The sequence below is a fragment of the Martes martes genome, assembly GCF_963455335.1.
Source record: "Martes martes genome assembly, chromosome: 9".
NCBI classification, from domain to species: Eukaryota; Metazoa; Chordata; class Mammalia; order Carnivora; family Mustelidae; genus Martes; species Martes martes.
The window spans coordinates 1,581,041-1,608,473 of NC_137896.1; the positions used below are offsets into that span (position 1 = coordinate 1,581,041).

The window sequence follows — 27,433 nt, forward strand, 5'->3', positions numbered from 1 at the left end:
TTAGGGTGGTTTTGAAGAACCAGTTTATTCATACATTACACCAAATCATAAGCAATTTATGGGCGCCAAACTCTGACTGGAAAAAAACGAACTGATAGGATGTTTTCCAGAAAATGTACTGTGCTCACAAGTAAGACGAATCTGACCTGTTCAATTAATAGGAATGAAGGAAGAGCTCCACAAATCTAAAGGGGGACGGCAGCAGCGGTGCCCCACTCGGAGCACCTGCTCGCACAAACACTGGCGGAACCGGGGGCCGCGAGCACTGGGGTCCTTTCAGCAGCCCGAGTCCCAGTCCACCACGCACCGGGGCAAGGCTCTGCAGCCAGTGTGAGTGTGTCAGCACTTCTGGACACCGTGGGCATGTTTCAAATCCACGACCTGCTGGGGGTCAGGGACATCACAGGAAGAAGGAGCGCCGACATCCAGGTCTCCTTTGCATGTCCCCTGGCCTTCTGTGGCAGCAGTCACAAACAACAAAGCACCATCGACCACACCGCACAAACAACTCACTTCAGCCTAAGCTTTTGCAAACATATTACAGAAGAGAAGATAGAATACATTTAATGAAAAAGAACGGCTGGCATCACTTTTCCCCCACAATATTACATAAAAATGGACAACACATTAAATAAACATTCTGTTATTAATCATTAAATATATTAATACCAAAAATCATGTATAAATTAGGAAATAAATGTACAAACTATTTCACAAAGTGCTTTTTAAAATATATACACAACATTCAAGAAATTCTTAATGTAAGACATTTCAGATTGAAGTTTTGGGATAAGTTCAAGTGTCCTTTTCTTTCAAAAAGTATTAATACAGCACTTAAAAAAACCACACACACACAAAGGCATATTTGCAGATTGGCAAGGAATAAAAATAAAACAACTTTCACAGTTATCTAGAATGTTTAACATTTTCAATGGGGAATTTTAGTCCCCGATTGAGTTTGCAAATTAGTTCTATGAAAACTGCCAAGAAAGATCAGAACAAAAGCGAGGGAGACACCTCCCTAAATGAAATTGCTAATATCTGTGTCATTTAGCAATTAAGAACTCTCAGTTCACCGATTTAACATAGATTCGTATTTTTAAGCCCTTACCAGTGTCAAGAGTTTTTAAAACCCATATGCCTCTAAGATAAACACTCCTATCCCAGCATGTGTGATTCTGTCCCCACAGAAGAGGGGAAAATAGCCTAGAATAGGACCGGTACTCATCTGGGGCAATCTTTAATCTGTGCCTCGGTTCTTCATCTGTAAAATGGGAACAGTAATTGCCCCCATATTTCCCAGTGTGGACTGTCAGGATTCATTCAAGCAACAAAACAAAACAGAAACAACATAAAATACCTTGTAAACTGTAAACCATTCAACAGCTCTGGATAAATAATTACTTTACACTTTTAAAATATTCCTGAAACTTACCAATTTAAAAAATCATCTTCAGTAGACCTGATATGTCAAGAATTGTTTTTTGTTTTTTTAATTTTCTTGGTTGTTCTTAGAAGTATGGCAGCATTTATCCAAAGATGTTTTTAAAGTATGCATGTGGGTATTACTGTCCAGGTAAAAGTTGCCAGAATGTCTGTATTACGAATTAGTGAAATACTGGGTTTTTCCCTTGACTATGCTTTTGCAAGTGAGCTGTCTTTACTGTTTGTGTAGAATTTAAATGGGATTTAATGTCCTAGGAATGTAAAATTTACTCAAATTTCCCATATAAAACCCTTCCTTTTCGTTAGGAAGAACACAATAAAATTTGTGGGGTTCTTTTTAAAAATAAGATCTGAATTTCAGATATCTCTAAAAGAAAAAGGACGCTTGCTTGGAGATCTGAACAAGTAGGTCCTGAAAGAAATAATATAAAACAAACAACTTGCCAACTGTTTGGGAAGTTTGGTATAAATATTTTATCAGTTTAGAATTGGGCATATCAAATATTCAAATCCCAGAAACGACCGTCAGATAAACAAGGGCCAATGCCGGTCATTTCAGAGAACTGCCCTGTCTTTCCTTCAGGAACGACCCTCGACCCTCGTTCCTTCCCTGGGTTAGGCTAATTGTATGTTTATTTGGAATATACTCATTGATCCCTCTTCACTTTTTAGTACAAAAACAGGACATTTTGGATAAACACAATTGGCAAGAGACACAGGTAGCGTGTGAGCGTGTAAGCTCTGGGAAAGACTGTTCGCAGCCTCTCCAAACAAAGCGTATTTATCCTTTTCATTGTGTAACAGAAACTGACCCAAAACATAGAGGATGCCCCCCCCATCGAGGCACAGGAAGAGGTGGCCATCCAGGGGCTGTGGCGTGTGTCCAGCTGTGGTGTAGCCAGTGAGAGACAAGTTTACAACCCACATTACGACAAGTGCGTGAGGAGTCAGACCCGAGGCCCGTTTATGTGAGCGCATGGACTGTGGCATCTTGTAGCTGTGTCCCATTCCTGGGCACAGAACGCTCTGATGACAAGAGGATCCCTAAAGCTAGCTAGAAACATCAAGGAGGGGGAGACAAAAAGGAGACAACCTCTCCATTGTATGGACATACAATACTATACACAGCACCAGATATGTCACACTATCGAAGCACTGTCTCTCGCCCGCGGTGCACGCTGGCATCACACCCAGCATGAAATGTGCACGCGTCACATGCAGACGCTGCGTGGGGCGGAAGGGCAACCGAGAGGTCACAGCTCATCAGAACTGCCACTGGCCAGACCACCCCCGGAGGGACATGGCACCGCAAGGCTCTAACGAGAGTGCCCGTTCCTTACTGCTGGTAATTTCCATACTGGCCCTGCAAGAGACCAAAACACGTGTTATATTTCCCTGGTCACGAATCAAAGTGGCAGAGAGGACCCCCCCCCAAAACCCGGGATTAGGGATGGAAGGAGGAGGTATGAAAATTGAGCAAGGCAACAGCTCTCTGCCGAGAGCTATGGGGCAAGGCAGTTGCTGGCTCTCTGAAGGCCATCGTCCAAGCCTGTGGCTAAGGATTGAGACCAGGTCAGTGAGGCTCCTTGCCAGCTCCCCGCAGTCAGCCCCCCCCCCGCCATGTTGCCAGGGGCCAGCAGCAGGGCTGGACACAAACTCGGGCTGGGGCTCTGAGCCCAGAGCCACTCAGCCAACCATGTCTGACCCAGGTGAGTGTACGTGCAAAGGTGATTTCTCAAACCCTCACGGGCTCAGAGAATTAACATTCTAGAAGGGAGCTGGGCAGCCAATTCGTTTCACGCGTTATTCCGCGCGATCGTGAGTGAAACCTTCGTCATGTCTCCACGGACGCGCCGGGTCTTGCCTGCTCATAGCCGTAAGGCCGCTGCTGCTGGGCGGACGGGCCCGTCTGGGACGCCCTGTAGCTTCCGTACTGCTGGCCTTGTCCTTGCTGGTAGCCGGAGTACTGCGAGGCGGCTCCCTGGGCCGGCCCTGAGGGCGCATACCGGCACCGTGAGAACCACGCAGCACGCGCCCTGATCCTCGGGGGCGCCTGAAGCACCAGCCCGCTCCTCCTCAACCCACAGTCCCCCCAGCATGAGGGCACTGAGCGTGGGAGCAAGGCTGCCGGCGGGCCCCCGCGGCCCGGCCGGGCTCACACGCTTCCTGGCAGTGGTGAGTCCGCCCTGGTGGTCGCTGCAAACCCGCCCGTTAAGTACCACAGCAGCTGCTGCTTGTGGGCATTCCCGTGGAAACTCAGGTGAAGCCTTTGGAAAGAACTAATAAAGGCCAAATAATTGCTCAAAAAATGCTATTTAATGAGTCACGGTTGCAGCAGGTCGGACAAGAACGTGAAACTGCGGCTCTCCTTCCCCGCAACGCGCCGCGGGTACGGGTGAGCCCAGGAAGACGCCTCACGCAGGGGGGCCCTGCCTGCCACCTCATTTTTCCAGAGCCTCCCGGGTGGTCCCGAGGTGCGGAGGCAGAGCCCCACGGCCCGCATGAGCTCCCGCGGCTCCGGAGGGGACGGGGCCGGCTGTGCGCGGCGGGCGCGGGGCGGCTCGTGTTCACGTCTCGCCGGGACGCTTCAGGTGGAGACGCGCGCGCGTTCTATGAGCGCTCCCGGAACTCACTCTTTTGACGAACTAATCACCTACTCTTCAGGTCATAACAACGGCTTCCAGCGTGTGTTCTCAATGTTAACCGCATGCCCGGCCATCACATGGTGGCAACAGTAGGCAGCTGTCCTCCTGTGACGGCAGCATCTAGAAGTACAACTCCCCTCCCCCTTCCGCCCGCCCCCAGCACCCCGGGTTCTGGGGAGCGCAGCCCGTGTGCATCTCGGGGGCGGGTTAGCCCGGGGAGAGCCTCGTGTGGTTGGGGCTCTCGGCAGACACGACCCACAGGCTGGGGGCCAGGGCGACTGTTTCAGGCGGATCTGCCTGGGGAGGACGAGGCCCACAGAGGACCGGGCAGGTGTGTGGGCTACTATGCAGGCAGGACGGCCCTCAGTGAGACTGAGCCTACATTCCGCTGATCTCCAGTGGACGGGGCTCTCCCCTTGTTGCTGCTGTAGCTCGAGAAGCTCCCTCTGTCCACTTCTCTGTCCCATGGGCCTAGAGAACAATATTTGTTGGCGGGCTCCACAGCAGAGCCCATGAAGGCCCGCTGGCCCCTGGGCACTTTAGGGAATCCCCATAGGGTGAACAAAAAAGCCAGCGAGCGGGTGTGTGCTTCTAGAAGCTGCCGCCACGCTAACCCATATGTGGGCCGTCTCAGGTGACCATGTGGGAGTGGCTCAGAAAACGCCCACCTGAACGCGGCCCCTGGTCCCTAACGCTGTTCTCCCCTCGGAGGACCCAGAGCCCCTGTGAGACATGCTGCTTCTAGGGCTAGAGCACGGAGAGTGTCGTGGTCCCAGAGAATAAGGAGATGCTCAAAAACAAAAGGATGGGAGGGCGTCAAAGGGACTGCAGGGCTCCCGCCGCCCAAGGGTGACGCTGGACGATCTGAAGCAAACAGAGAAGTCTAGGATCTAAGCTGCTGTGTAAACTGAATGCAAAGAAAACATACTGATAAATGATTAATAACGAATCATTAATTAATTACTCTGCCTTACAGAGAAATTCCAATTCTTCCTTCCGGAGCGTGGGCTGGGTTCAGTGGTTTGGTTCCAAAGATCAGGAAAGGTAGAGGACGAAGGGATAACTTGATGGCGGGGGGACCAGGGACCGGGGTCAACATCAGAGGCCCGTCATTTTGACATGGGATAAGAAGCACTTGCCCGCCGTGAGGTCTTTCCAAAGCCCACGGCCCAGTCTCATCCTGAGGAAAACCTCAGACAAGCCCGACCCGAGGACATCCTACAAAACACCTGCCCAGTCTTGCTGACGACCGCCAAGGTCCAGAAGGACAAGGGTTTCCCAGATGCGGTCCCAGCCCAGGGGAGCCTAAGGAGACGTGAGACTCAGTGCCAAGGGGGATCCCAGATGGGTCCCGGGACGGAGAAGGACAGTCGGGCACATGAGTGAGAGCTGAAGGAACTGTGCGCTCAGTCCCCGGCAGCGTGCCGGCGGGAGCTGCTGAGCTGTGACGACGGCACTGCGGTCGGGCGAGGCGGACAGCAGGGGACCTCTCTGCACTAGCCGCATAGCTTTGCAGGAAATCCAAAACTCTTCTGAAGGAAGCGGACTAAGCGTCCACTGCGCGAGCGGCAGCGCGACCGTGCGCGGGGCCTGCGCGGGGAGGCGCTCCCCCTTACCGTAGCCTTGCTGCTGCCCAGGGTAGGTCTGCTGGTTGGGGTACTGCTGCTGGTACCCTGCCTGCGGCTGGGCTGCGCCCTGCTGGTACCCCGCCGGCTGCTGGCCGTACTGCGAGTTTCCTGCGGGGGGAAGGAGACACACAGTGCGTTTCTGGGGACGGAGGCACTCCTCCCGCCACTCACGACGCGGAGCCCTTGGAAAAGCCCCGGACCAGCTCAACTGCTTCAAGATCTTCTCTTTTCACAACAATTCAAGTGTGGAGGTACAGCCGAAGTGACACCGTTAACACAATTTAAGGCTAATACAAGTGTTTTGGGTTGAACTGTGCCCCCCAGAAAGGTACGCTGAAGCCCACGTGACGTACCTGTGCACGTGCTCTTACTTGGCAAAGACTCTCCGCAGATGCGAACAGGCAAGGGCCTGCTGCGCTGACTAGAATGGGCCTGCTTATCGCAAGAGGGCACCTGGACACGGACCCGGGGACAGAGCCCCACGATGGCCAAAGCGGAGAGCAAAGTAACGTGCCTATGAGCCAAGGACAGCAGGACTGCTGGAGCCCTCTCGAAGCTGGGACAGGGTCTGGGGCAGACCCTCCGGGTGAGCGCCCGGAAGGACTAACCCTGCTGACGCTTGGATCTCGGCCCTTGGGCCTCCAGAGCTGAGAGGGATTTCTGCTGCGCTCAGCGGCCCGGTCTGCGGCACCTCACCACACAGCCCTCGGCGGCAGGACAGCCGGGCAGCAGGCCTGCAGCAGCGACTCGGAAGGAAGCACGTTTCAGCCTCCGATCAACTATGGTTTCGCTTGCGGAAAGAACCCAGTAACGGAACCTGTAGACAGCTAAAAACGCACCACTGAGAACGGAGCTAAAAGGCACAGTGCAGTGTGGGAGCGGAAACAGAGACACCCCGAGGGTCCTGGGGTGCCTTAGAGTGCAGTGACCCCAGGGTGTTCTCCACGCGCGCCTCGTGGTGTTGACTCCTGCAGGGTTATTCGTTTGAGAGGCCGGCAGGTCGGCCGGTGAGAAATACCAAATACAGAACGTGACTGCAGGCCACCGTGCGTCCCAAGCAGGTAACAGGTACTCCGCATACTTCCCTTAGCGCCGTGAGATAAGCACAACCGCGTGCCCATCGTACAGATGGGGGACTGAGGCGCACCGCCGGGCGGCGCAGAAGTGGGCACTCAGACCCGGGAGCCGGCAGTCCGGGATGGCCCAGGGCCTCCAGAAGGGAAACTCAGGGACGTTCCAGTCCACGGCTGATGGACCGGCTGAGGTGAGCAGCAGCCACCAGGACACTCCTTGGAGACCGCTCACTCTAAGTTCATGGGAGGTAGATGTTTACCTATATCGGTTTTAAAAGTTTATTTAAGGGACGCCTGGGTGGCTCAGTTGGTTAAGCTGCTGCCTTCGGCTCAGGTCATGATCCCAGGGTGCTGGGATCGAGTCCCGCATCGGGCTCCTTGCTCAGCAGGGAGCCTGCTTCTCTTGCTGCCTCTGCCTGCCTCTCTGCCTGCTTGTGTGTACTCTCTCTCTGACAAATAAATAAATAAAATCTTTAAAAAAAAAAAAGTTTATTTAAGTGATCTCTACACCCAACATGGGGCTCGAAGTCATGGACCCAAGATCAAGAGCCACACGTTCCAGGGACTGAACCAGTCAGGTGTCCCCACAATGCCTTCTTATTTTAAAAAATCTAGCCAGTCAGCCTCTGTGCCCAAAGCGTCATCTGGAAGAACGCCCACGGTCGGAAGCGCGGCTGAGGAGAGCAGGGAGGGCACCGCCGCACCGTTCCCGAGAAGGCAGCACGAACCACCGGTAAACCCTTCCTGCAAACATCCTGGACGCAGGTCTCGGGGGCCGCCGTTCCGGAGCAGTGTGGGTGACATTCCACTCACGGTTTTCAAAACTCCTCCGCGAAGAGACCAATCCAAGTCCAGTGTCGTTCTCTTTGGAACGGCCTTTGCTCCTCAGCCGCGCCAAGCGCTCTGCCTTCGGTTTGTAGTGAGTCCCGCCCCCAGCTCATGCGGACCCGCTTCTCTAGAAGGAGGCGTGGAGGGGACGAGGGGCCGTCACTTGACTGCAACACCCCATGGCAGATGGCTGGCCGGCCCAGAAAGGACGCAGCAGCCCCCTTCTCTGTGGGGGATCCATCGCAGACCCTGTGGACCCCGGAAGCCGAGGCCACGCCCACACGCACGCACCCGCGGTCAGGTGTCAGCGATGGACGGGGCACAGGGAGGGAGTGTCAGGAACCACAGACGCCACAGGACAGCCGTTACCACGTGTGGTGCCCAAAGTTGTGCGAATGTGGCTTCTGACTCTGGAAACGCCTTCTGGTCCTGTGCTCGCCCTCCGGTGTTGATGGAATGATGTGACCTGAGCAACGGGGGCGGGGACGAGCGGGAGGGAGCACCTGACCCCTCTGACCCTGTGTCAGGGGAGGGGACTACTATAGTTGGCTATTTTTTTCTTTTAAATCAAAACACGTCCCGGGGCACCTGGGTGGTTCAGTGGGTTAAGCATCTGCCTTTGGCTCAGGTCATGATCTCAGGGTCCTGGGATCGCGTCCCACATGGGGCTCCCTGCTTCTCCCTCTGCTGCTTCCTCTACTTGTGTTCTGTCAACTAAATTAACGAATCTTTAAACAAACACACAAACCAGATCCTGGAGACATCTTTTTTTTTTTTTTTCTGGAGACGTCGTTTTTAAGCAGCAGCCTTCCCGAGAGCTGTTGCCGTAAAGGCTTGCACCCCCCATGGGGACTTGAACCGCAGCCACGAGGAACAGCAGACGCTCGAGGGCTCCGACTCCAGGGCGCGTCCTCCCTGCTGACCCTGCACACCCTCCACGTCTCCACAGTTGCTCCCTGACCCGGGAGGCCCCGAGCTCTGAGGGACTCCTTCCTTCCAGCCGGTGCAGTCCCGGCAGGGTGGCGCGGGCCGCAGTGGGCAGTGAGCAGCCAGTGGACCTGCACGGCCGAGTCGCAGAGCAGTTCTCCGGGGCCTCAGATGGTCGGTCGCTCTCCGTATTCTCAGCTTTACACCCCCTTTCGCTCTTTACATGGTAACCGATTCAGGAGCTCAGTCACACGCACCTAGCCGGTGGCCTGGTGCACAGAAGGTGTGCAACAAATGTGAGCAGGGGTGCCGCGGGGAACCTCGGCTCTGCTCCCACACACCACGGAAGACCTTCCCTTCGGCGGAGCCAAACCTGGTAGCCAGGGGGCCCGCTTGAGGAACGTGGGCACAAAGGAGCCGCCAGATTCAGCCGCCACCAGGAGCTACAGCTGGTCTGGACGTTCACTCACGAGGGCGTGCCGGTCTCTGGGGCAACACCCTGGGGACCTCCGAGGACAGGGCTGTGACCACGGGGCTCAGGGGTGTGGGTGAGTCTGGATGGCCAAAAGGTCAGGCTACTTTGATTTTCAGTGACAACCGGTAATATTTATTGTTTCTAAATTTAGCTTTTGCACAGGCGGATACGTTCACGTGACTGAGAAACGCAAAAGTGAATGCGGCCCCCCTTCAAGAGGTTCAGGGAAGGAGGCCACCTCCGGCCCTCCCGGCTCCCCAGCCCCGTCCCCCATCCACGGCCATGGTCTCACACAGAAAGTGGCTCCCCGACACCCTCATCCTCAGCACCTGGCCTGAGCACATGGCCCAGCCCAGAAGAATCTGCCGCAGCAGCCCACAGGGAGTTCCGTGTCTTTTAACAGACTCGGTGCCTGGGGCACGGCACAGCGGACACAGGCTCCTTCCAGGCTTTGCTGCTGCAAACCTCGCGGCCAGGAAGTACAGCAGGACGCCCGAGCCGCCGTGGGTTGCTCGGCAGGACCCCTCTTGGCGAGTGGTGTCTGCCTGGCTCAGTCGGCCCCTCGGCCCCTTACTCCGCCCGGCCCGGCCTACGGCAACCTGGCCCCTTCCCGGCACCGGCCCTTGCAGGCCAGCAGCCTCTCATTCTGTGGGACCACCCAAGGTCCCTGTCAGATGCCACCTCCTGCGAAGATCCCAGCACCAGCCCCCTGTGCCCCACAAGCCTCCTCATCCCGTGGTGGGACCAGCAGCGTTACAGGAAACATTTTTATTGGGGCCTTGGTCCACCCCCTCATTGCTTCCACTCGAAACCCTCCACCTCCGTGGGGTCACAGGCCGCTTGTGCCCAGCCGTCTTCTCAAAGCACGACACCAGCTGCCTCGCGACAAGGCCTGGCAATGCCGCCCGCCGTGGGGAGACCTGACCTCGTACCACGAGTACGTGGAGTCCCAGCCACGGGTGCAATTAACGAGACGGAACAAAACGCTTCCAGATTCAGGAGGAAGCCGTGCCGCCTGCCACACTTGCCTCCGAAGAGCTTACTAAGTGTTCCGGTAAACTTTCCATCGGTTACAGAAGGCAAGAACACAGAACCCAAAACCGAAGGAATAAAAATGTGCACTTCCAAGTTCAAAAGGCTGAGTGCACGTCCGGGGCTTGTCTTTGGGGAAGTCGTTTCTGCCTCGGACCCTCACCGGGACAAAGCAGCGGTAAGCCGAGGCACCGTGCGGGGAGGGAAGGCGGAGCACGGGCATCTGGGCAAGGAGGGTAGGGCTGGTGGGGGCGTGTTTGCAGGGAGATGCTCCGGGCGGCCCACCTCCTCCCGGCAGGCTGGGACCCAGAAGCGCGGACACCCGAGCGCACCCAATCTACCTGGTCAGCCTGCGGTCCCTCAAACCTCCTGTACTCACGCCGTTGACCCCGGCCGGCCGTCACAGCCAGGCACCTGCAAAGCTGCCACAGGCCAGGGTCCCATCTTGGGGGCGGTCCAAGGTGAGGGGGAGGGAGGCACACAGAGAGAACACTCGCTGATGCCTGTCTTCCCCAGGGGCAGTGAACGTGAAAAGCAGCTGAGGTTCGACTGCAGAGGAAGAGCACTTGGGGCACCTGTGTGGATGGGGGAAGGGCCAAGGTGGTCCCAGGTGGGACCTAAGTGTGGTTGTTAATAGAAGGCCAGACCAAGGGCAGCTGCGGTGACTGAGGGCACAAGGAAAGCGTTACCTGTTCACCACGAAGGGCCAACACTTAGCCAGTTCCTAAAAATAATAAGGAACATCGAGTCCCTCGTGAATAATTTTACTTTGAGGCGGTTGGGATGTCTTGGTTCTCTGGTTCTATACCCACCATCAGGTTCCAAATCCAGCCAGGGGCGGCAGCCAGGTCATTGTAGCAGGTGTGAGAACAGGAGGGGCCGACGTGGGCTGCTGCTGGGGGGAAGCAGCAGCAGGGGGGAAGACCTGGCTCGCCGGGTGACCGCACCGGGCACGCGCCATCTCGGGGTCTCGGAGCCAAACTCCCCGGGAAAAGGCGGCTAGGTCTGAGCCATGTCCCTGAGCGGTACCAAATGTGTGGACGTGGGAAGCCACTGCAGGGAAACACTCGTAACCGACCCCAGCACAGTCTTCTGGGTGATTCTCCTGTGGTCCCCAGATGCCCTATGATCTCCTAGCACTGTAAGTAAAAAACCAAACTACGTGTGGAAAACCATACGGCAGTTCTTCAAACAACTAAACACAGAATCACCCTATGACCCATAATTCTCTTCTGGATGTAAATGCAAAATAAACGGAAGCCAGGACTCAAAGAGAGCTTTGCACACCCACGTTCTCAGCAGCAGGGTTCCCAACAGCCGGGAGACAGAGGCAACCTGGAGGTGTCCGTCGACAGCTGAATGGATGAGCGCACTCTGGTGCATCCCCGCAACAGAAAACAACTCGGCCTGACACCTGTTACGGCGCACACAACCGCGGGGAGGTGCTGCTCAGCAAGCCGGGCCAGTCAGCATGACAAATACTGCAGAACCCCACTTACGTTAAGGCCCTAGACTCATCATGTGCAGATAGTGGCGTGGCGGGCACCTGGGGTGGGAAACGGGGAGCCAGGGTCTGACGGGGCCAGAAGATCAGTCTGGGAAGAGGAGCAAGTCCCGGAGACGGACGGCGGGGACGGGGACTGCACGATGGGAACGCGCTTCCTGCCACTCACGCACACTCAGAAACACTCCCAGCGGTAACGTGTATTTTTAGCATAAAAAGCCACCAAAAACATCTGGATTCACAAGCTGCCCGTCTCACGTTTATTGCTTGTTTCCTTCCTCTGGGGCCCTGCTGCCAACCCTCACACCGTCCCTACTTTGGACACCTGGACCAGGAAGCCGGGGCCAAGCCCGCTGCGTCCCGCTGCCCTGGGACTTTAAGGTTTTTTCCTCTCTTGGGGTCTCCCAAGGGCGGGGGAAGTACCTTCGCTGTTTGGGGGCCCCGCTGAGAAGCAAATGTGCGGATTTCTTCCCAGTTGTGCGTGTGGTGGCCTCACGTTGGAGGCCGGACTCTGGGTGGGCGGGAGTATTCCCAGCGGGGAACTGGGCACGTGCTAGTCCCTGGCTTTCTGCTGCCAAAGCTGGCTTCTCTCACCACTGCCTCACCTCACCTCACCTCCACCAGAAAGGCCCCAGGGCAGCTCCACTGAGGAAGGCTGGTGGGGGGTGGGGGCTGCCGCAGGCTTTACCAGGCCAGCAGATGTCCGAAGAAGTGGCCCGGCCGGACCCAAAGAAGCCTCACGCTCCACGGGCCCTGCCCGGCTGGCTCGGGGCTGGGCGGGGGCTGAACCTGCCCCACCGAGTCTGAAACTCCGGAGGGAGGTTCGACAGAGCTCACAGGCCCCAAGTGGCTCAGCTGGGCCCGACGGTGGAGTCTGGGCCCCTGCCACCCCCACGTGGCCAGTCAAGCCCCCTCCACCCACCTGCATCGTGAACGGGGACACGCGACCTGCATGTGCAGCCTCGGCGGGCGCACTCGGCCTCCCGGAGCCCCACCGCCGGCTGCGGCCGCGCGTCCGACGGCGAGCTGTGTGCGCTCCTTACCGCCCTCATAGTAGTGCTGCGTGGACTCCTCGAAGGACCGGTCGTAGCTCTGCTCTGTGTAGGACGACTGCTGGTAGGCATAGTCGCCGTGTCCTGCGGCAGACAGAGGCCACGTGCCATCAGCGAAGGCCCGGACGGCCGGGAGCCGAACGGGCAGCGCTGTTGGCTCACGAGCGTCCTGCGCCGGACCTGGATCCGTTTTCCCTGCACAAAGCCCAGGAAGGGGCTTCCGACCGCCACCCACCCTTCGTTTCCTCCTTTAAGATGCAAACCGCCACCCTGCGTGTGGGCTGGGCGTGAAGAGCCCAAGGAGCACGGTGCATAAAGGGGGGAGGGCGTGTCAGTGCCTGCCCCGCGAGGAGCTCTGCTGGCACCGCCACTGGGCCACTGGCTCCTGAGGGCACCCGCTGGGGTACGCCCTGCACCCTCAGGAGGCCTCTGCCACCATTCCCTGGCGGGGGCGCCGCTAACCCCTACCTCCTATGTGCTCCCTGTCTGGTGTCGTCCTCCTCCCCAAATCCCACCCGCCCTCTAGGACCACTCTGAAAGCCACCTCCAACCCTGGGACTGTTGAGGAACGACGGACAGGGGACAGGTGAGCACCGGGTGAAAGCAGCAGACACGCAGCTCAGCGGCGCCACCTCCTGAAGGCATCTCAAGAGAACACTTGTGACCCTCTTAGGAAACTGTCTCGTGCACCTGTTCATCCCAGCCGTAACCCCTACTGCGTCTTGGGAAGGGGGATGAGGGGCCTTGAATCTGTAAATAGCTATGGCCCGAGACCAGCCCTACCCTCACCCTCATCCCCAAACACACTCGGGCAAGGGGCCTCTGGGGGCTCTGCTGGCAGAAGTCGGGGCGACAGGTCCAAACGGGAGTGATTAGAGAGCAGCGGCCGAGAGCCGCGGAGGTGCCCGGTGTCACAGCACAGCACGGGCGTGGGCCTCACCATCGGGATAGTACTGCTGGCTCATGGGCTCCGAGGCAGCCTGGCTGTGGCCGTACTGCTCGCCGCCGTAGTACTCCTCCTGGCCCAGGTACTGCTGGGACGACCCTGGGGGTGGACAGCACATGGGGGACATTAACTCAGGACACTCGTGTCACAGGATAACCCCCACCCCCGGCCGCCTGGGTATTCTCCCCCACGTCCAGACCCGGGTACCCGAGACCTGGAACTTATAAACACAACCGCCCCGCCTGACTCCAGCCCCTACGGCGGCTTGAGCCGGGTCTACCTCAGGAGCAGCACAGGCTCTCAACCTTCTGCGCCCCGTGAGCCCCACACAGCTCCAGACCCCCCACCCCCTCGCTTGGTGCTAAGGACCGTGCAGAGCCCCCCACCCCAGGTTCTTGGGGAGGAGGCGCGGCACAGGCGGTACCTTGCTGGGAGGGCCGGTAGGGCGCCATGGGCCGCTGGCCCATCATGGTGCTGCCCTGCCCGCTCTGGCCCATCATGGCGATGGATGACTGGCCCTGGTAGTGCTGGCTGCCGCCCTGGGCCGAGTTGTAGTGGGACGAGGCTGCCTGCTGGTGCATCATGGACACTGGGCGACACGACAGACCCGAATAACCCCGAGAAGCTCCCTGGGAGGTACCCTGACCCCACACCCCAGACCCCAATGGCACCCTTCTCCTGGACCCAGACCTCAGCTCCCAGGCTGCCTCCACACACGGGAAAATCGCCAGTCCTGTCCTCCCGCACCCCCAAGGCTGCTCCCAGAGGAGCCAGGTCTGTGTCCGCCTGGGAGACCTGGGCCTCTAAGGCCCCTGGAGGGCAGTCTCTGCCCCCTGCCCCCGTCCGGTGGTGCCGCTCCTGCTCAGAACCTGCTGGGGCAGCACTGAGCAGAACCATGTCAAAAAACAGAAGCCAACAGGTGAAATCTATTTTAGTAAGATGTTTTATTTGACTTGATATACCCCAAATACTCTTATTTCCGGTATATAATTGATAATACAAATAAATTAAGGAGATACTACACATTTTCCCTTTCCGTATTAAGTCTCTGAACTCTAGTGCCTGACGCTCTGGGATATCTGCATTTGGGCCTGATGGTACCCAGTGCTCAATGTCTGTGGGTCTGCCTACACCGCCCCCCATCCCGGGTGAGCCTGACTCTGTCCCCTGAGGAGGGGATGTGCCGCCCCTCGTCAGAGCCCTCCCCAGAGCTGCCACAGGGAACGGTGGAAACCCAGACCCCAGGGTCCCCCCGACTTCAGAAGTGCCCCAGGACCCTGTGTGCAGTGTGCGCACATTTCAGAGGGCCCCAGGGACCGTCCCAGGGTTGGGGGGGTGCCCCAGGGCTGAGCAGGGCAGTACCTGGGTTGGACTGCATGTTGATGTTGGCCCGTGACACGTAGTTGCCGATGGCACCCTGGCCCTGCAGGGGCACGCTCTGTGAGGTGGGTCCTGAGTGGCTGTAGCCGGGCCCCGAGCCGTGGCCGCTGCCCGACATACTCATGGAGGTGGTGGGCAGCGTGCTCTGGGCTGTCTGCTGCATGGACACGTGGTTCGGACCTGCCAGGAGCACAGGGAGGGCCTCAACCCCAAGGAAGCCTGGCCTTGCTGCCAGACACCCAGAGTTCCTTCACGTGACCGTGGGGACAGAGACTAGCCCATGGCCAACAGTGCCTGAATGAAGTGACGGCCGCGTGCTGACCGAGGAGAGGACCCGCGTTCGCTCTTGCAGGGCTGGCTCCCAACGGCTAGCAATGGTTCCTGCTCCAAAGAGAACCTTTCTGTTCTTGTTTAAAAAGATCCACGTGGAACCCCACACGTTGGCCGGCCGTGGCCGTGACTTGACAGCGTCGAAGCAGAGTAGAGGATCTGGAGTGCTGGATCCCCTCTGCACGTGACCCCCCGCGCTCGGGTCCCCGGGCACGGCAGCAGACCTGCAGCCAGGGCCTCAGGGAGGAGGGAGGGCCCCCGTGAGGCTCTGCAGGGCATGGGGCGCCCTACTGAGACAGCGGTCACCCAGATGCCTGCGCGGCTTATGTGCTGTCTGGAGCCATCCCCAACCCCGAAGGGCTCAGGGCTACTCACCGTTGCCAATCTGGCCCTGCATGAGGGAGGATGGAGGCAGGCCCGTGCCAATGGCATCGCTGAGGCTGCCCTGGGAGTGCAGGCTCTGGCTGGAGCCGCTCTGGGACAGCGCTCCGGGGCCCAGGTTCATGTTCTGGGTTGGCGGCTAAGGGAGACAGGGAGGTAACAGGGACGTGGTTAACCCAGAGAATAAGCACCTGAAGCCCTCCAGGGCTCGGGTGGCTCGTGAGATCTACCTGTGTTTCACGGCCACCTGGCAAACATCTACAAACCCCTGTGGCTCTCGCACTTGATCAGCTGTGGATGACCAGGCCCCACCACCTCAGGCCAAGGGCACGACACGCTAAGCATTCTCGTGGGAACATTCAGAACTTAAATCAACACGTACTCAGAGATTCAAAGATGGGCCCTCCTTCCTGGGGATACAGCGAACCACCTCGTCAGCCCACCAGGCTGCACCTCCCTCACCTCACTCCACGTCCCTCGGCTGGCCAGGATTCTGTGTGCCCCTCATCCGCACCACCCCGCGCCCCAGAGCCTTTGCACAGACTGCCCTGTGCCTCAGCTTTGGCTTTCCCATTGCTCCTCCTCTCTGTGTGCCCTGCCTACTGCATGCCCGACTCTGGCGTGGAGGGCGCATGGGACTGAGTGACCCCTGCGCCCTCACGTCCCAGGTCCAGACCAAACCGCAGCTCTAAAGCCTCAGACGCGTGAACTGCCTAGACCCGGCCAAAAAGACAAAGTTCCCAGCAGGATCTGCTGCTGCCTCTGGGGTGAGGAATCGCAATTTCATAGGCCAATCATGTTGGTTTAATGATTTTATCAGTAAAACACTTCCTGGCACTTATGATGTCACTTTCCAGGGGACTTGGGGACATAATAAGCCATTCCGGGTGCCAGGGTTGTCCTGGAACCTCCCTCCGCATCATGGCCAGCACGGGCCGGGCCCTCCGAGGGCTGTGCCTTCTTGTCCCCCGTGTGGGAGGCGGCCACCGCCGGACCTTGTCTTCACAGCAGTAATTTGATTTTGGGAAAATAGGTTTTAAAAAGTCAAAAAAAGCCATTTACACGGACGTTTGCAGTGTCCCTGCACTGCGTGCTTCTGCGGTTTTGCTGGGATGTCAGAGCTGTATACAGTCCTGGGCCCCCACCCTTCCAACAGCTCATCCCCACACCACTTCCTGTCCTCCCGAGTCCCGCCTCCCACCACGTCTAGGTTTGGAGCCTCGGGGTCACCTCCTTGGCTAAAGAGACTGATGTCACAATTCTGAACAGTCCACTTCAGAGCCTGCTGGCTGGCCATTCGCCCCTTTCCCCCGCGCCTATCTGTGACTTGGTCACTGCAGGTGACGCACTCAGACTTCCGCTCCCCCCCCCAGTGGCAGCCTGAGGCTGTGCCTGAGTGTGCTGGGCGAGGGCGGGCCCCCGGCCCCCGGCTGCGGGCACTCACGGCAGGGAGCAGGGACTGCATGTTCTGGTTGGAGTCCGCGATCGTGGCCAGGTAGACCAGGTTCCGGTGCAGGATCTGCTGGTACCTGCAGGTCAGGGGCACGCGGTGAGGCAGAGGGGCTCAGAGGCCCATCGTAGCCAAGCCCCCGGGGGGACAGACCTCTGACACTGCCCGGGGACAGGACGGGTGAGCGAGCGAACTGTGGTCTAGGACGGGGCCAGGCAGGGACCAAGGTCCAGCCTGAGTCCTGAGCGGGATCCTGTCTGATGACAACACGTGGAAAGACCCCACGGTGGTAGCCAAGGAGGGGGGTGTCAGCAGGTCTGTTCAGAGAATGGTGGGGGAGGCAAGCAGGAGGCACAAGACAGAGACTAAAGGAGACACAGGAAGAGATGCCAGAAAACAAGGCCTCCTCCATTGGACCCTGACATCCGGCCGACTCGATACCTCCGCGCCCCTGAAAAGTCTCCCCCAAACAGGCCGGGGGGATACGGGGAGAACCCAGCGTGGCGGTGGCTCACATATGCCACACCTGTGGGGGGCTCGGACAGCTGGCGCTCGCACTCCTGCTCTGAATCCAGCCCTGGGGGTCACCTGGGGTCCTACCCGGAGAAGCTCACGGTCTCCTGGTGTGTCCACCAGCAGTCCCCTCTCCACCCACACTTGCGTCTCCCTCCAAATCTTCTGCCCTCCTTGGAGTGCCATTCTGTGAGGGGGACCGCCGCGGCCCGCCGGTCACTTACTGGGCGCACTCGGCCGTCTTGCCCTTGCTCTGGTAGTCCAGGATGCACTGGATCAGATGGTGGTTCTCATCCAGCATCTGGGGGGGAAGCACACGTGAGTGCGGCCACACACACGTCTGCGGCGGCTGCTCGACGTGGACGACAGGCCGCCTGCGGGAGGCGCTCCGTTAGGTGCGCCCCGGCGAAGGTCACCGGCGTGCGGGTGTTCATAAGGGAGGCCTGGAACTCTCCCACACCAGCCCGGCCGGCAGGACCGAACACATCCCACAGCCCGGGCTAAGCACAGCCTCTCACGTGCCAGGGTCCACCCTCCGCAAGCCCAGGGGCAGGCTCTGGGTCTTGCGCTCGGCAGAGGAAATCGCACAGCCCACGGGACTCGCCCTCTAGGACCCTCGACCGCAGAGCGTCGGGTCCACCCGGCTAGGCTGGGCCTGGAGTGTGCGGGAGGGACGCAGGAGCCCCGACTTCCCGCCCGCAGGGCCCCACACTATGGCCACAGGAGCAGCGCCTCCCAGCCCCGCAGAGCATCACAAAGCCCAGTAAGCGCCAGCTCTTTGGGACAGGCCCTTGGGGGGCAGCGGCTGGGGCAGCCTGGGGACACCCACGAGGTGGCGAGGGAAGAAGCACGGAGAGGGAAGGGGGTCCGACGGGAGCAGGGGAAGCACAGGAGGTCTGCACCGGCGGGGCGGGGGCCTGCCCTGCCGGCCGGGGTCTGGTGGGCACTGGGCACGGCCAGGGCAGGGGGCGGGGGCACGCCTGGCCGCACACAGGAGATTCCGCTCATTCACCACCGGTTCTTGGACCCGGCTCCTGTCCTCGGTGAGGAGGGGCAGGGCGGGACCCAGGGCAAATGCTGCTTTCCACGAAAAGCTCTTTATTCAGACACCTGTGTTGAAGGAAACATCTAGGCCTTTTGCCCCCAACAAATGGTGCCTGGTCACCGCGCGCAGGTTCCTGCGGGCAGGCGCATGTGGGCCCCTGAGCCAGAGGAGGGGCGCCCACCCTCCCTCCCCGGGCACTGCCCTCGGACCTCGGAGTCCTGTCCAATGGAGTTGGGGCCCAAGCCTGTCCACGGAGGGGCAACTGGCGGCCCCCCCAAGGCCAAGTCCGTCTGGAGACCCCATATGAGCAACCCCCCCCCCAGCCTCTGCGGACCCAGGGCTCAGTCTCTCTTGCTCCAAGAGCTTTGTCCTCCCTCCCCGGGGAGCGCGCACCCCCCCCTTCCGTGACTCCCGCCCAGGCCGAGGAGCCTGCCCAGGTGGGAGAGGCGGACGGACCCGGTGCAGCGGCCGCGGGCGGGCAGGCTCAGGGCCGTCGGACACGCCGGGAACGGCCCAACCACTGGCGCCGAGACTGTCCGGGGCCTTCCCTCCGGCCGGAGCGCGCCCCCCGCCAGGGCTTCCGCGCCCGCCTCAGGCCGGGACGACCCCGCCCCAGACGCTCGCGCCGCCGCGGCAGCCGTCGCCACCGTCGCCAGGCTTCCCGGGGGCCCGGGGACACGCTCGCCCGGAGGGGCCAGAAGAGGAAAAAGCAAGGGACGGCGCACGACCGCCGCGACGTCAGAGACACGCAGGACAGAAGCCAGGCCAAGGCGGGTGAAGGGCGGCCCCGGGCCCCGACCCCGGCGCCCCCGGTGCGCGAGGGACAGGCCGCGGCTGCCGTCAGCGCGCGGCTGAGACGGCGGCGGCCGCAGGTTCCGGAGCCGGGGGGCGGCAGCCGGGCTCCAGCGGGGAGGCAGCCGCACCCGGCGCCCGGACGCGGCCCCCGCTCCCCGCAGGAGGCTCGCGAGACGGTCCGAGGAAGGGCGGGTGCGGAGGCCGGAGCGCGGCCCCGGGGACGCCGCGGACCACGCCCACGCCCGAGCGCGCCGCCCCGCCCCCAGCCGGGCCAGCGCCTCCGCGAGGGCAACCGGGAAGCCGCCCGGAGCCGCCGGGGCCACGGGGCGCACCTGCGGGCCGTGCACGGCGGAGAGAACCGCCCAGCGCCGGCAACGGCCCCCGCAGCGAGGAGACGGCGTCCGCCAGTGCGAGCCCCGGGCACAGCACGGACCCCACAGAACAGGGCTCTGGGCTGCTTCTGTACTGACCGGAGCAAAAAACCGCCAGTGGCGGCGCCTGGGGGGCTCAGGTCATGGTCTCAGGGTCCTGGGATCGCGCCCCGCATCGGGCTCTCTGCTCCGCGGGGAGCCGGCTTCCCCCTCTCTCTCTGCCTGCCTGTCTGTCTGCTTGTGATCTCTGTCTGTCAAATAAATAAAATCTTTTAAAAAACCCCCAAAAACCGCCAGTGGAAGGCTTGGAATACAAAACTGACGAAAACTCCTAGAAAGCAGATTAAAAAGACTGAAATAGAAAAGAGAAAAGATGACAAAATTAGAAAAACAATCCAAGTGGCAAGAGACTATTCTTCCCAGACTTCCGGAAAGAAAACACGAAGAGAAATTTCATCCAAAAAACCGTTCAATGCGTTTCCTCAGAACTGAAGGATGTGACTTTCCAGACTAGAACTTCCTCCCAGGGGCCAGTTTGCCAAAAACATCGAGGACAAAGAGAGACCCTGACAAAGAATGGACTGAGAAACCACGGCATTGAGTTTTCACACAAGCCAGAAACTGGTGAACTGTGGAGGAGCAATGGCCTCATCCCGAGGGCAGGCTTCCCGAGGAAACACGACCAAACTCGAGGGGGGCCTTCCTGAGGAGAAATGACTGATCCTGAGGGAAGGCTTCCTGAGGAAACATAACAAATCCTGAGCTAGACTTCCCAAGGAGAAATTATCTGTCCTGAACTGTGTTGTGTGGGGGAGGAGGGAAGTCTTCCTGAAGAGAGATGATCCATCCTGAGTGAGACTTTCTGAGAAGGGATGACCCAATCTCAAGGGAGGCTTCCTGAGCAGACGGCCAATCCTGAGCAAGACTTCCTGAGGAGAAATGACTGATCCTGAGGGGAGGCTTCCTGAGGAGACATGACCGATCCTGAGCAAGACTTTCTAAAGAGGGTTGACCCAATCCTGAGCCTTTCTGAGGAGAGATGACCGATGGATCACGAGCAGGACTTCCTGAGGAGGCATGACCCAATCCCGAGGGGAGTCTTCCTGAGGAGAGATAACCAATCCCGAGCAAGACTTCCTGAGGAGAAATTACCTATTCTGAAGGGGGTGTGTGTGTGTGGGGGGGGGTGTCTTCCTGACCCATCCTGAGTGAGACTTTCTGAGAAGGGATGACCCGAACTCAAGAGAAGGCTTCCTGAGGAGAAATGACTGATCCTGAGGGGAGGCTTCCTGAGGTGACATGACTAATCCTGCGCAAGATTTTCTCAGGAGGGATGATCTGACCCTGAGGGGAGGCTCCTAAAGAGAAATGACTGACCCTGAGGGGAGGCTTCCTGAGGAGTCATGACCAATCCGGAGCAGGGCTTTGAGGAGGGATGACCTGATCCTGAGGGAAGGCTTCCTGAGGAGAGATAACCAAACCTGAGCAAGACTTCCTGAGGAGAAATTACCTATCCTAAGATGTGTGTGTGTGGGGGGGTGTCTTCCTGAAGAAAGATGACCAATCCTGAGTGAGACTTTGTGAGCAGAGATGACCCGATCACAAGGGGAGGCTTCCTGAGGAGATGGCCAATCTTAAACAAGACTTTCTGAGGAGAAATTACCTATCCTGAGATATGTATGTGGGAGGTGTCTTTCTGAAGGGAAATGACCCATCCTGAGCGAGACTTTCTGAGAAGGGATGACCCGATCTCAAGAGAAGGCTTCCTGAGGAGATAGCCAATCCTGAGCAAGACTTCTGGAGGAGAAATGAACTGATCCTGAGGGGAGACTTCCTGAGGAGATATGACTGATCCTGAGCAAGACTTTCTGAGGAGGGCTGACCTGATCCTGAGGGGAGGCTTCCTGATAAGACACGACCCATCCTGAGCAGGACTTTCTGAGGCGAGATGACCCAAGAGGTTTGCAATACCATCTGGAGGGGCCGGTGGTGAGGTCAACGGTGAGTTATGGCTGGTGGGTGGCGGTGAGATCCTTGTCTTAGTGTCTCTCTCCCATCTCTGCCTCTCTGATCTTCCCACCCAAAGCCATCAGGCTGAGACAGCCTCTGCTCCTTTGTGGACATATGCCTCCCTCACTGTGTGTACAGGTGGTGCAGTTTCTTCCTTCTGGCTACGCTGGTCCCTTTCTACTCTGATGTTTTGTTGGAGATTATTCCGTATCAGCAAATAAGATACCACCTCATGGCGCCCGAAGCTCCCAAGTTTCCTAACAATCCCACGTGAGATTCACACCTTCTGCTGCTACACAAAAGGGCCACAGTGCTTGCCGCCCACCACACGCGGAGGATGGACACTCGAGGGAAGCTCCTAGGAGCAGCCTGCGGTGTGAGAGGGAGCGACCCTGGCCGAGCGGACGGACAGCTGCGTGAGCCTCACAGGCGGTGAATCAGCACTTGGCACTTCCGCCGCCTCTGCCAACTCCGGTCTCGGGGCAGCCCCGCGGCTCCTGGGTCAGGGCCCCCCTCCACCCGCAGCCACCAGGGAGCGCACGAGAGCAAGTGGTGTCAGACTCTACTGAGGAAAGCCAGTGGGACCCAGCAACGGTCGGGACGTGAATCAGGGGTGCGGGTTTAAAAAAAAACCCAAGCGCACCTGCCGGGCGTTCCCGGGAGGAGCTGGCCCTGCCCCGTGGCTCTAGCTGTGTCTGACCCCCGCGGGGGGTCAAAAACTAAAGGCCAAAAACTAAGGCCACGGCAAAACACACTTAACGCGCCCGCGACAGCAAACTCGCTTCTGTCTTCCTGAGGGCACGCGGGAGTCGCTTCCCGTCTTCAGGTCTGAGAGCGCGCACAGATGCCGGTCACAGGCACACGCTCGGCTTCGTGAGAGCTTCCGTGCGCAAGGCAGAGGCGCGTGTTCTCTCAGAGGCGCCACGTTCGCACGCGTCTTGCCCAGGGAGCAGCGGCCCCGTGTCCTTCTCGGTACGACCCCGGACTGGCCACCGTGGCCTGCCATCCGGGAAGGAGCCCTCACACCGTTTTCAAACGCCACGGATAAATTCCGGTCGAGGGAGGCTGCCCAGCGCCTTCCTGTGCCCGTCGCCGGGCTTGGCCAGAAGCACAGCCTGTGAGGAACTCACAGCGTCATCCTCGTTAAAGCCGAGGAAATGAGGCGCGGAAAGGCTAAGTCTGGGTACCTTCCCGCTGAAGAAAATCGGAGTCCAGGAAGCTCCCCTGCAGCTCCGCGGGCTCCCATCCTCACCCTCCACGCGGGGCCGCTGCTGCCCCGCCTCCCAGCGCCTGTGCGCTGACAGGAACAGGAACCGCCGTCGGAGCTGTGCGCTCCGCACGGGAACCGCACTGGCCAAGGGCAGCGGGACCGAGTCACGAGACCCCTCTCTGCAGCAACATCTAGCACCTTCTCCCTGGAGCCTTCGGACTAGTCACGTTCACGGGGCCGGGCGGCCAGTCAGGGCGCGCTCTGCGGGTCAGGCAGGAAAGACCGGCCCGACCTCCTCACAGGTCCTGTAGGACGCGGGGCCATCGGGCCCGGCCCCCGACTCCTGGCCCCGTGGGGCTGGGGATCCCAGCGCCGCCGGCCTCTGACTCCCGAGCACACGGGGCAGGGGAACGGGTTGGGGCGGAGGTTCCAGAGCCCCGGGAGTGCCCTCGGGGACCGGCCGTTAGTGTCACGTGGCAAACCCCGGCTGCTGCCCGCCCGCCCGCCCCGAAGCTGCACACTCGGCTACGGTGAGGAAAAGCCGCTTGCGCCGGCGGAGGCGAGCCCCGCACTTCCCTCCAATGCTTCCTCGGCCTGCAGGGCTCTGCGGGGCCCGGGCAGCAGGCGGGGCGCAGCCTGTCTCTGGCGGGGGGCGCGGCGGGAGGGCTCGGCCGCTCCGCGGGGCCCACCCACCCCCGGACTGTGCTCCCACCCGCACCACCGCCTCCTGTCCCCGCGGAGGGGACGACCACTTCGGTGCTTCCCTTGACCCGGGCTCTGCTCCAGGGAGAAGGCTTTCCGTCCCAGCGGCCTCAGACCGCCGGTCAGCCAAGGCGGGGCTCGGCCTCCACGGGCCACTTGCAGTCGGGGGACAGGTCACCGCACTTTGCTTACCGAACTAGTCCGCATTCATTAAGACAAATTCCAGGTCTGAGAGAGCACACGGCAACCGCCCCCAATCTCGGTGGCCACCCCTCCCCTCCGTGCCCCTGGAGGCCAACCGGGCCCCTGACTCAGAGCCTGGGCAGGGCACCTGCCCTCACGCGGCTCACCTTCCCACACCGGACCTGCACTGGCAACAGCCCCGGGGCCCAAACGTCTACCAGCTCCGTCCCGCTCCCACAGGGCCCACCTCCCCACCGCACAGCCGGGCGCACGGGGAGACAGACACCGTGTCCACCCTCTAGCCAAGAAAACGGATTAAGAAAACCGACGCTAGCAGTAACAGACGACACTGACGTTTACTAAGCAACCACTGTGTGCCCAGCAACGGGGAGGGGTCTGCACGGCAGCCAAGTGCCGGCACGCACGGCCCCCTCTGCTGTGCCCATGCCCAGCTCTGCGGCCAGAGGACATGACCGCGACGCCAGCCCTCCCGGCTGGCGAGCAGGGATTCCGGAGGCCCCAGCCAGGCGGGGCTGTGAGGGCGGATCCCGGCCTGCAGGCCACCTAGCCAGGTACGGGGACCCCTGGAGTCTGCTGGGACACACTGCCCATCTCCACCTCGGGGGCCCTGGTGAAGTCCCATTCCCTGTGGTTGGCAGAGAAGGGCAGTCCCGCCTACGTCCCCACTGCAGCGCAGCGTTGTCCGGTCACCACGAGAGAAACGGCGGCAGCACACAGGGCAGACTCCACCGCTCCAGCTGGCCCTCCCCGCCGTTCCCGCTTTGGTCCCGTGACCTGCTCCATGCAGGCCACCAGTGCGACTACCCTCGATTCCTTCAATCTTTCATACGCTTCTACACAGGCCGTGTGTGAGACCACCTGCAACTCCCTCGATGTTCTAGATCCTTCCTACCCTTGCACCTTGGTTTTCCTGGTCCGGAGTACCGCTGCCCCCCATGCCCTCTGTCCTGGGTTACACGGTGGTCTTCAGGGCGTTGTGTTTTAGTCTTAATCCCCAGTGTCCGCAAATGTGGCCTTATCTGGAGATGATGATCCTTGCAGGTGTGATTAAGTCAAGGTGAGATCAAAAAGAGCGGGCCCTGGGACGCCTGGGTGGCTCGGTTGGTTAAGCAGCTGCCTTCGGCTCAGGTCATGATCCCAGCGTCCTGGGATCGAGTCCCACATCGGGCTCCTTGCTCAGCAGGGAGCCTGCTTCTCCCTCTGCCTGCCACTCTGTCTGCTTGTGCTCACTCTCGCTCCTCTCTCTCTCTGACAAATAAATAAATAAATCTTTAAAAAAAAAAAAAAAAAAAGAGCGGGCCCTAAGCCCTGTGACTGGCATGCTGGAGGGAAGAGGGGAATTTGACACAGAGACGAACACCACGGGAAGACCGAGGCGGAGATGGGGGTGTGGCGTCTACATGCTGGTAGCACCAGGAGCTCAGAGAAAAATATACAGCAGATCCCCCCCCCGAGAGCTCAGAAAGTCACCAACCCGCCAACACCTACATTCTGGACATGGGGCTCCCAGACTGTGAGAAATTCCATCTCTGCTGTTTTAAAGCACTAAGTTTACGAGGACATCATGGCAGCCCCCGGAAAACGCACACATCTGGTTTCCCGACACCTCCAGTGACGGATGGCAGTCGCCCGTGCTCCCGTGTGCCCTGAGCCCCGACGGCGCCCTGCACCGCGCCAGGCTAGACACAGACGAGGGATGACTCAGTGACTCGCAAAGCTCCGGGTGCTACGCTCGCCACCTTACTGCCGGGACAGGGTGAGGGAGGGGACACCTGACTGGACCTTCAAGGCTGAGGCGGAGTTTGCCCGACAAAATCCTGCTCAAATACGCCCTAAGGTCAAGCTACTTCCCATTCCGCCCTACCACGCCGGCTCCGGAGGAACCCGGCTTCTGCCAACCCTCCACGCGTGAGCGGAGGACGGGCGCCTCCGAGCCCCGCAGCCTGCCCACGGGAGACCCGGCTGCATCCACGGGCAGCAGCCCAGCACGGCAGGTACCGGCAGGCTCACGCCGCCGGGGCACACCGGCTGAGCGGCCACCCCGGACCCATTTCCAAAGGACGGACAGCGGGCTTCCCTCTCCGATCTGCGTCTGGGAGCAGGGCCCGCCGCGCCCTTCTGCTGCAGACTTGGGGGAGCGTTCGTGGGGGCGAGGGCACAGCGCAAACAACGAAAGGACCGTTCGTTATGCCAAAGGCAGCCGCGGAAACGGTCACTGCGCCCATGACGTCTGAGCTCCAAAAAGCCGAAGTGCCAGGGGACCCCCTTGGACCTGGGGCCAAGCGCGCCTCTGAGCCTCTGCCCAGCCAAGCCCTGGGCGACGGAACAGTCTTGCTCCGCAAGCGGCTGTCCGGGAGTGTCTCCCCGCGAAGCGCGACGCTCCGCTAGGTCTCGGGCTCCTCGTCTGCAAACAGGGACGACGGTCACCGTCACAAAGCTTTAAGCGAGATTAAGACCTGTAAAGCCCTTGGGCCGCGCCCGGCGCGCGGAACAGAAGACAGCGCGCGCTTCTCCGTCCGTGGGTCGGCCCAGGTCGCTCGCCCGCTCACAGCCCGCGGCCGCGGCCGCACACCAGCGCGCCAGAGCCGTCCCCGGCGGAAGGCGGAGGACAAGGTCCACAGGTCCCGGCGGGACCTGGGGGAAGGGACCCCTCGGGGGCTGCTAGCGGGGACCGGGGCGGACGCGGCCCCAGGAACCCCGAGGGCGAAGGAGAGATCAGGGCGGCTACCCGCGACGCTGGCAACACTCAACGGGAGCGGCTCGCGCCGCCTTCCTCCGGGGAGCGCCTCCTGAGGAGCACGAAAATTCAGGGCGCCGGGCTGCAAGCGTCAGGCCCCGGGGCGGGAGGCCCCCGCCGGGAGCCGCGCGTCGGCACCGCCGCGAGACCCAACTTGGGACCGGGGACGCTGTAAAGCGAGCCGGGAAAGTTTCCGTCAGGTGAGGAGGCCGCCGGCTGTCCGCGGAGCACGCCGGCCCCGCGCGTGAGGGCGGCGCAGCGCGGCCGGCAGGGCGACCCCGGGCCCCGCGCGCTCCGGGAGGGGCTCCGGGCCGCCGACTCGGCGCCCCCCCTCCACGCCCCGCGGGGGCCTCGCAGGCCCGGGCCCCGCGGCCGAGCGGCGGGCGGACCGGGGTCGTCCCCCGCCATCCCCCCCCCCCGAGTGCCCGGACCCCCCGCCGCCAGCCAGGCGGATCCCCGGCCCGGTCCCCCCGCCGAGCGGGCGCGGGCGGCGGGGGGCTCGGCGGGGTCGCGGCGGTCGGCTGCGCCCCGGCTTTGTTCGCGCCCCGCGCCCGCCCCGCGCGCCCCGGCCCCGCGCGCCCCGGCCCACCTTCTGGATGGTCTGCTGCGTGACCTCCCCTTTGCCTCGCGGCCGGGCGGACGCGAAGGCCACCGACATGGTCGCGCGCGGGATCGGCCCGAGATCCTCGGGGCTTCTGCTCCGGCGGCGCTCGGCGGCCCCGGGCGCTCATTCTCCGCAGTCGCTGGGG

General features: G+C 60.5%; 1 protein-coding gene across 4 annotated transcripts; it reads right to left on the minus strand.

Moving 5' to 3' along the window:
• Nucleotides 1-8: 8 nt before the first annotated feature.
• On the minus strand, nucleotides 9-27,430 carry SS18L1 (SS18L1 subunit of BAF chromatin remodeling complex). 4 transcript variants are annotated; one of them, XM_080812696.1, is made up of 12 exons: nucleotides 27,274-27,430; nucleotides 17,835-17,911; nucleotides 17,092-17,176; nucleotides 15,642-15,786; nucleotides 14,919-15,116; nucleotides 13,981-14,145; nucleotides 13,551-13,655; nucleotides 12,602-12,694; nucleotides 5,708-5,827; nucleotides 3,311-3,438; nucleotides 2,787-2,809; nucleotides 9-1,858 (listed from the first exon to the last, which is right to left on the minus strand). In XM_080812696.1, exons 1-12 carry the CDS (start codon nucleotides 27,340-27,342, stop codon nucleotides 1,804-1,806), a joined length of 1,263 nt encoding a protein of 420 aa, XP_080668822.1. In that variant the 5' UTR covers nucleotides 27,343-27,430; the 3' UTR covers nucleotides 9-1,803. The 4 variants fall into 4 exon arrangements, with proteins under 4 accessions (XP_080668822.1, XP_080668823.1, XP_080668824.1 ...); XM_080812697.1 differs by having other exon boundaries at nucleotides 9-2,809; XM_080812698.1 differs by lacking the exons at nucleotides 9-1,858; nucleotides 2,787-2,809; nucleotides 3,311-3,438 and adding an exon at nucleotides 3,744-4,562.
• Nucleotides 27,431-27,433: the final 3 nt, after the last annotated feature.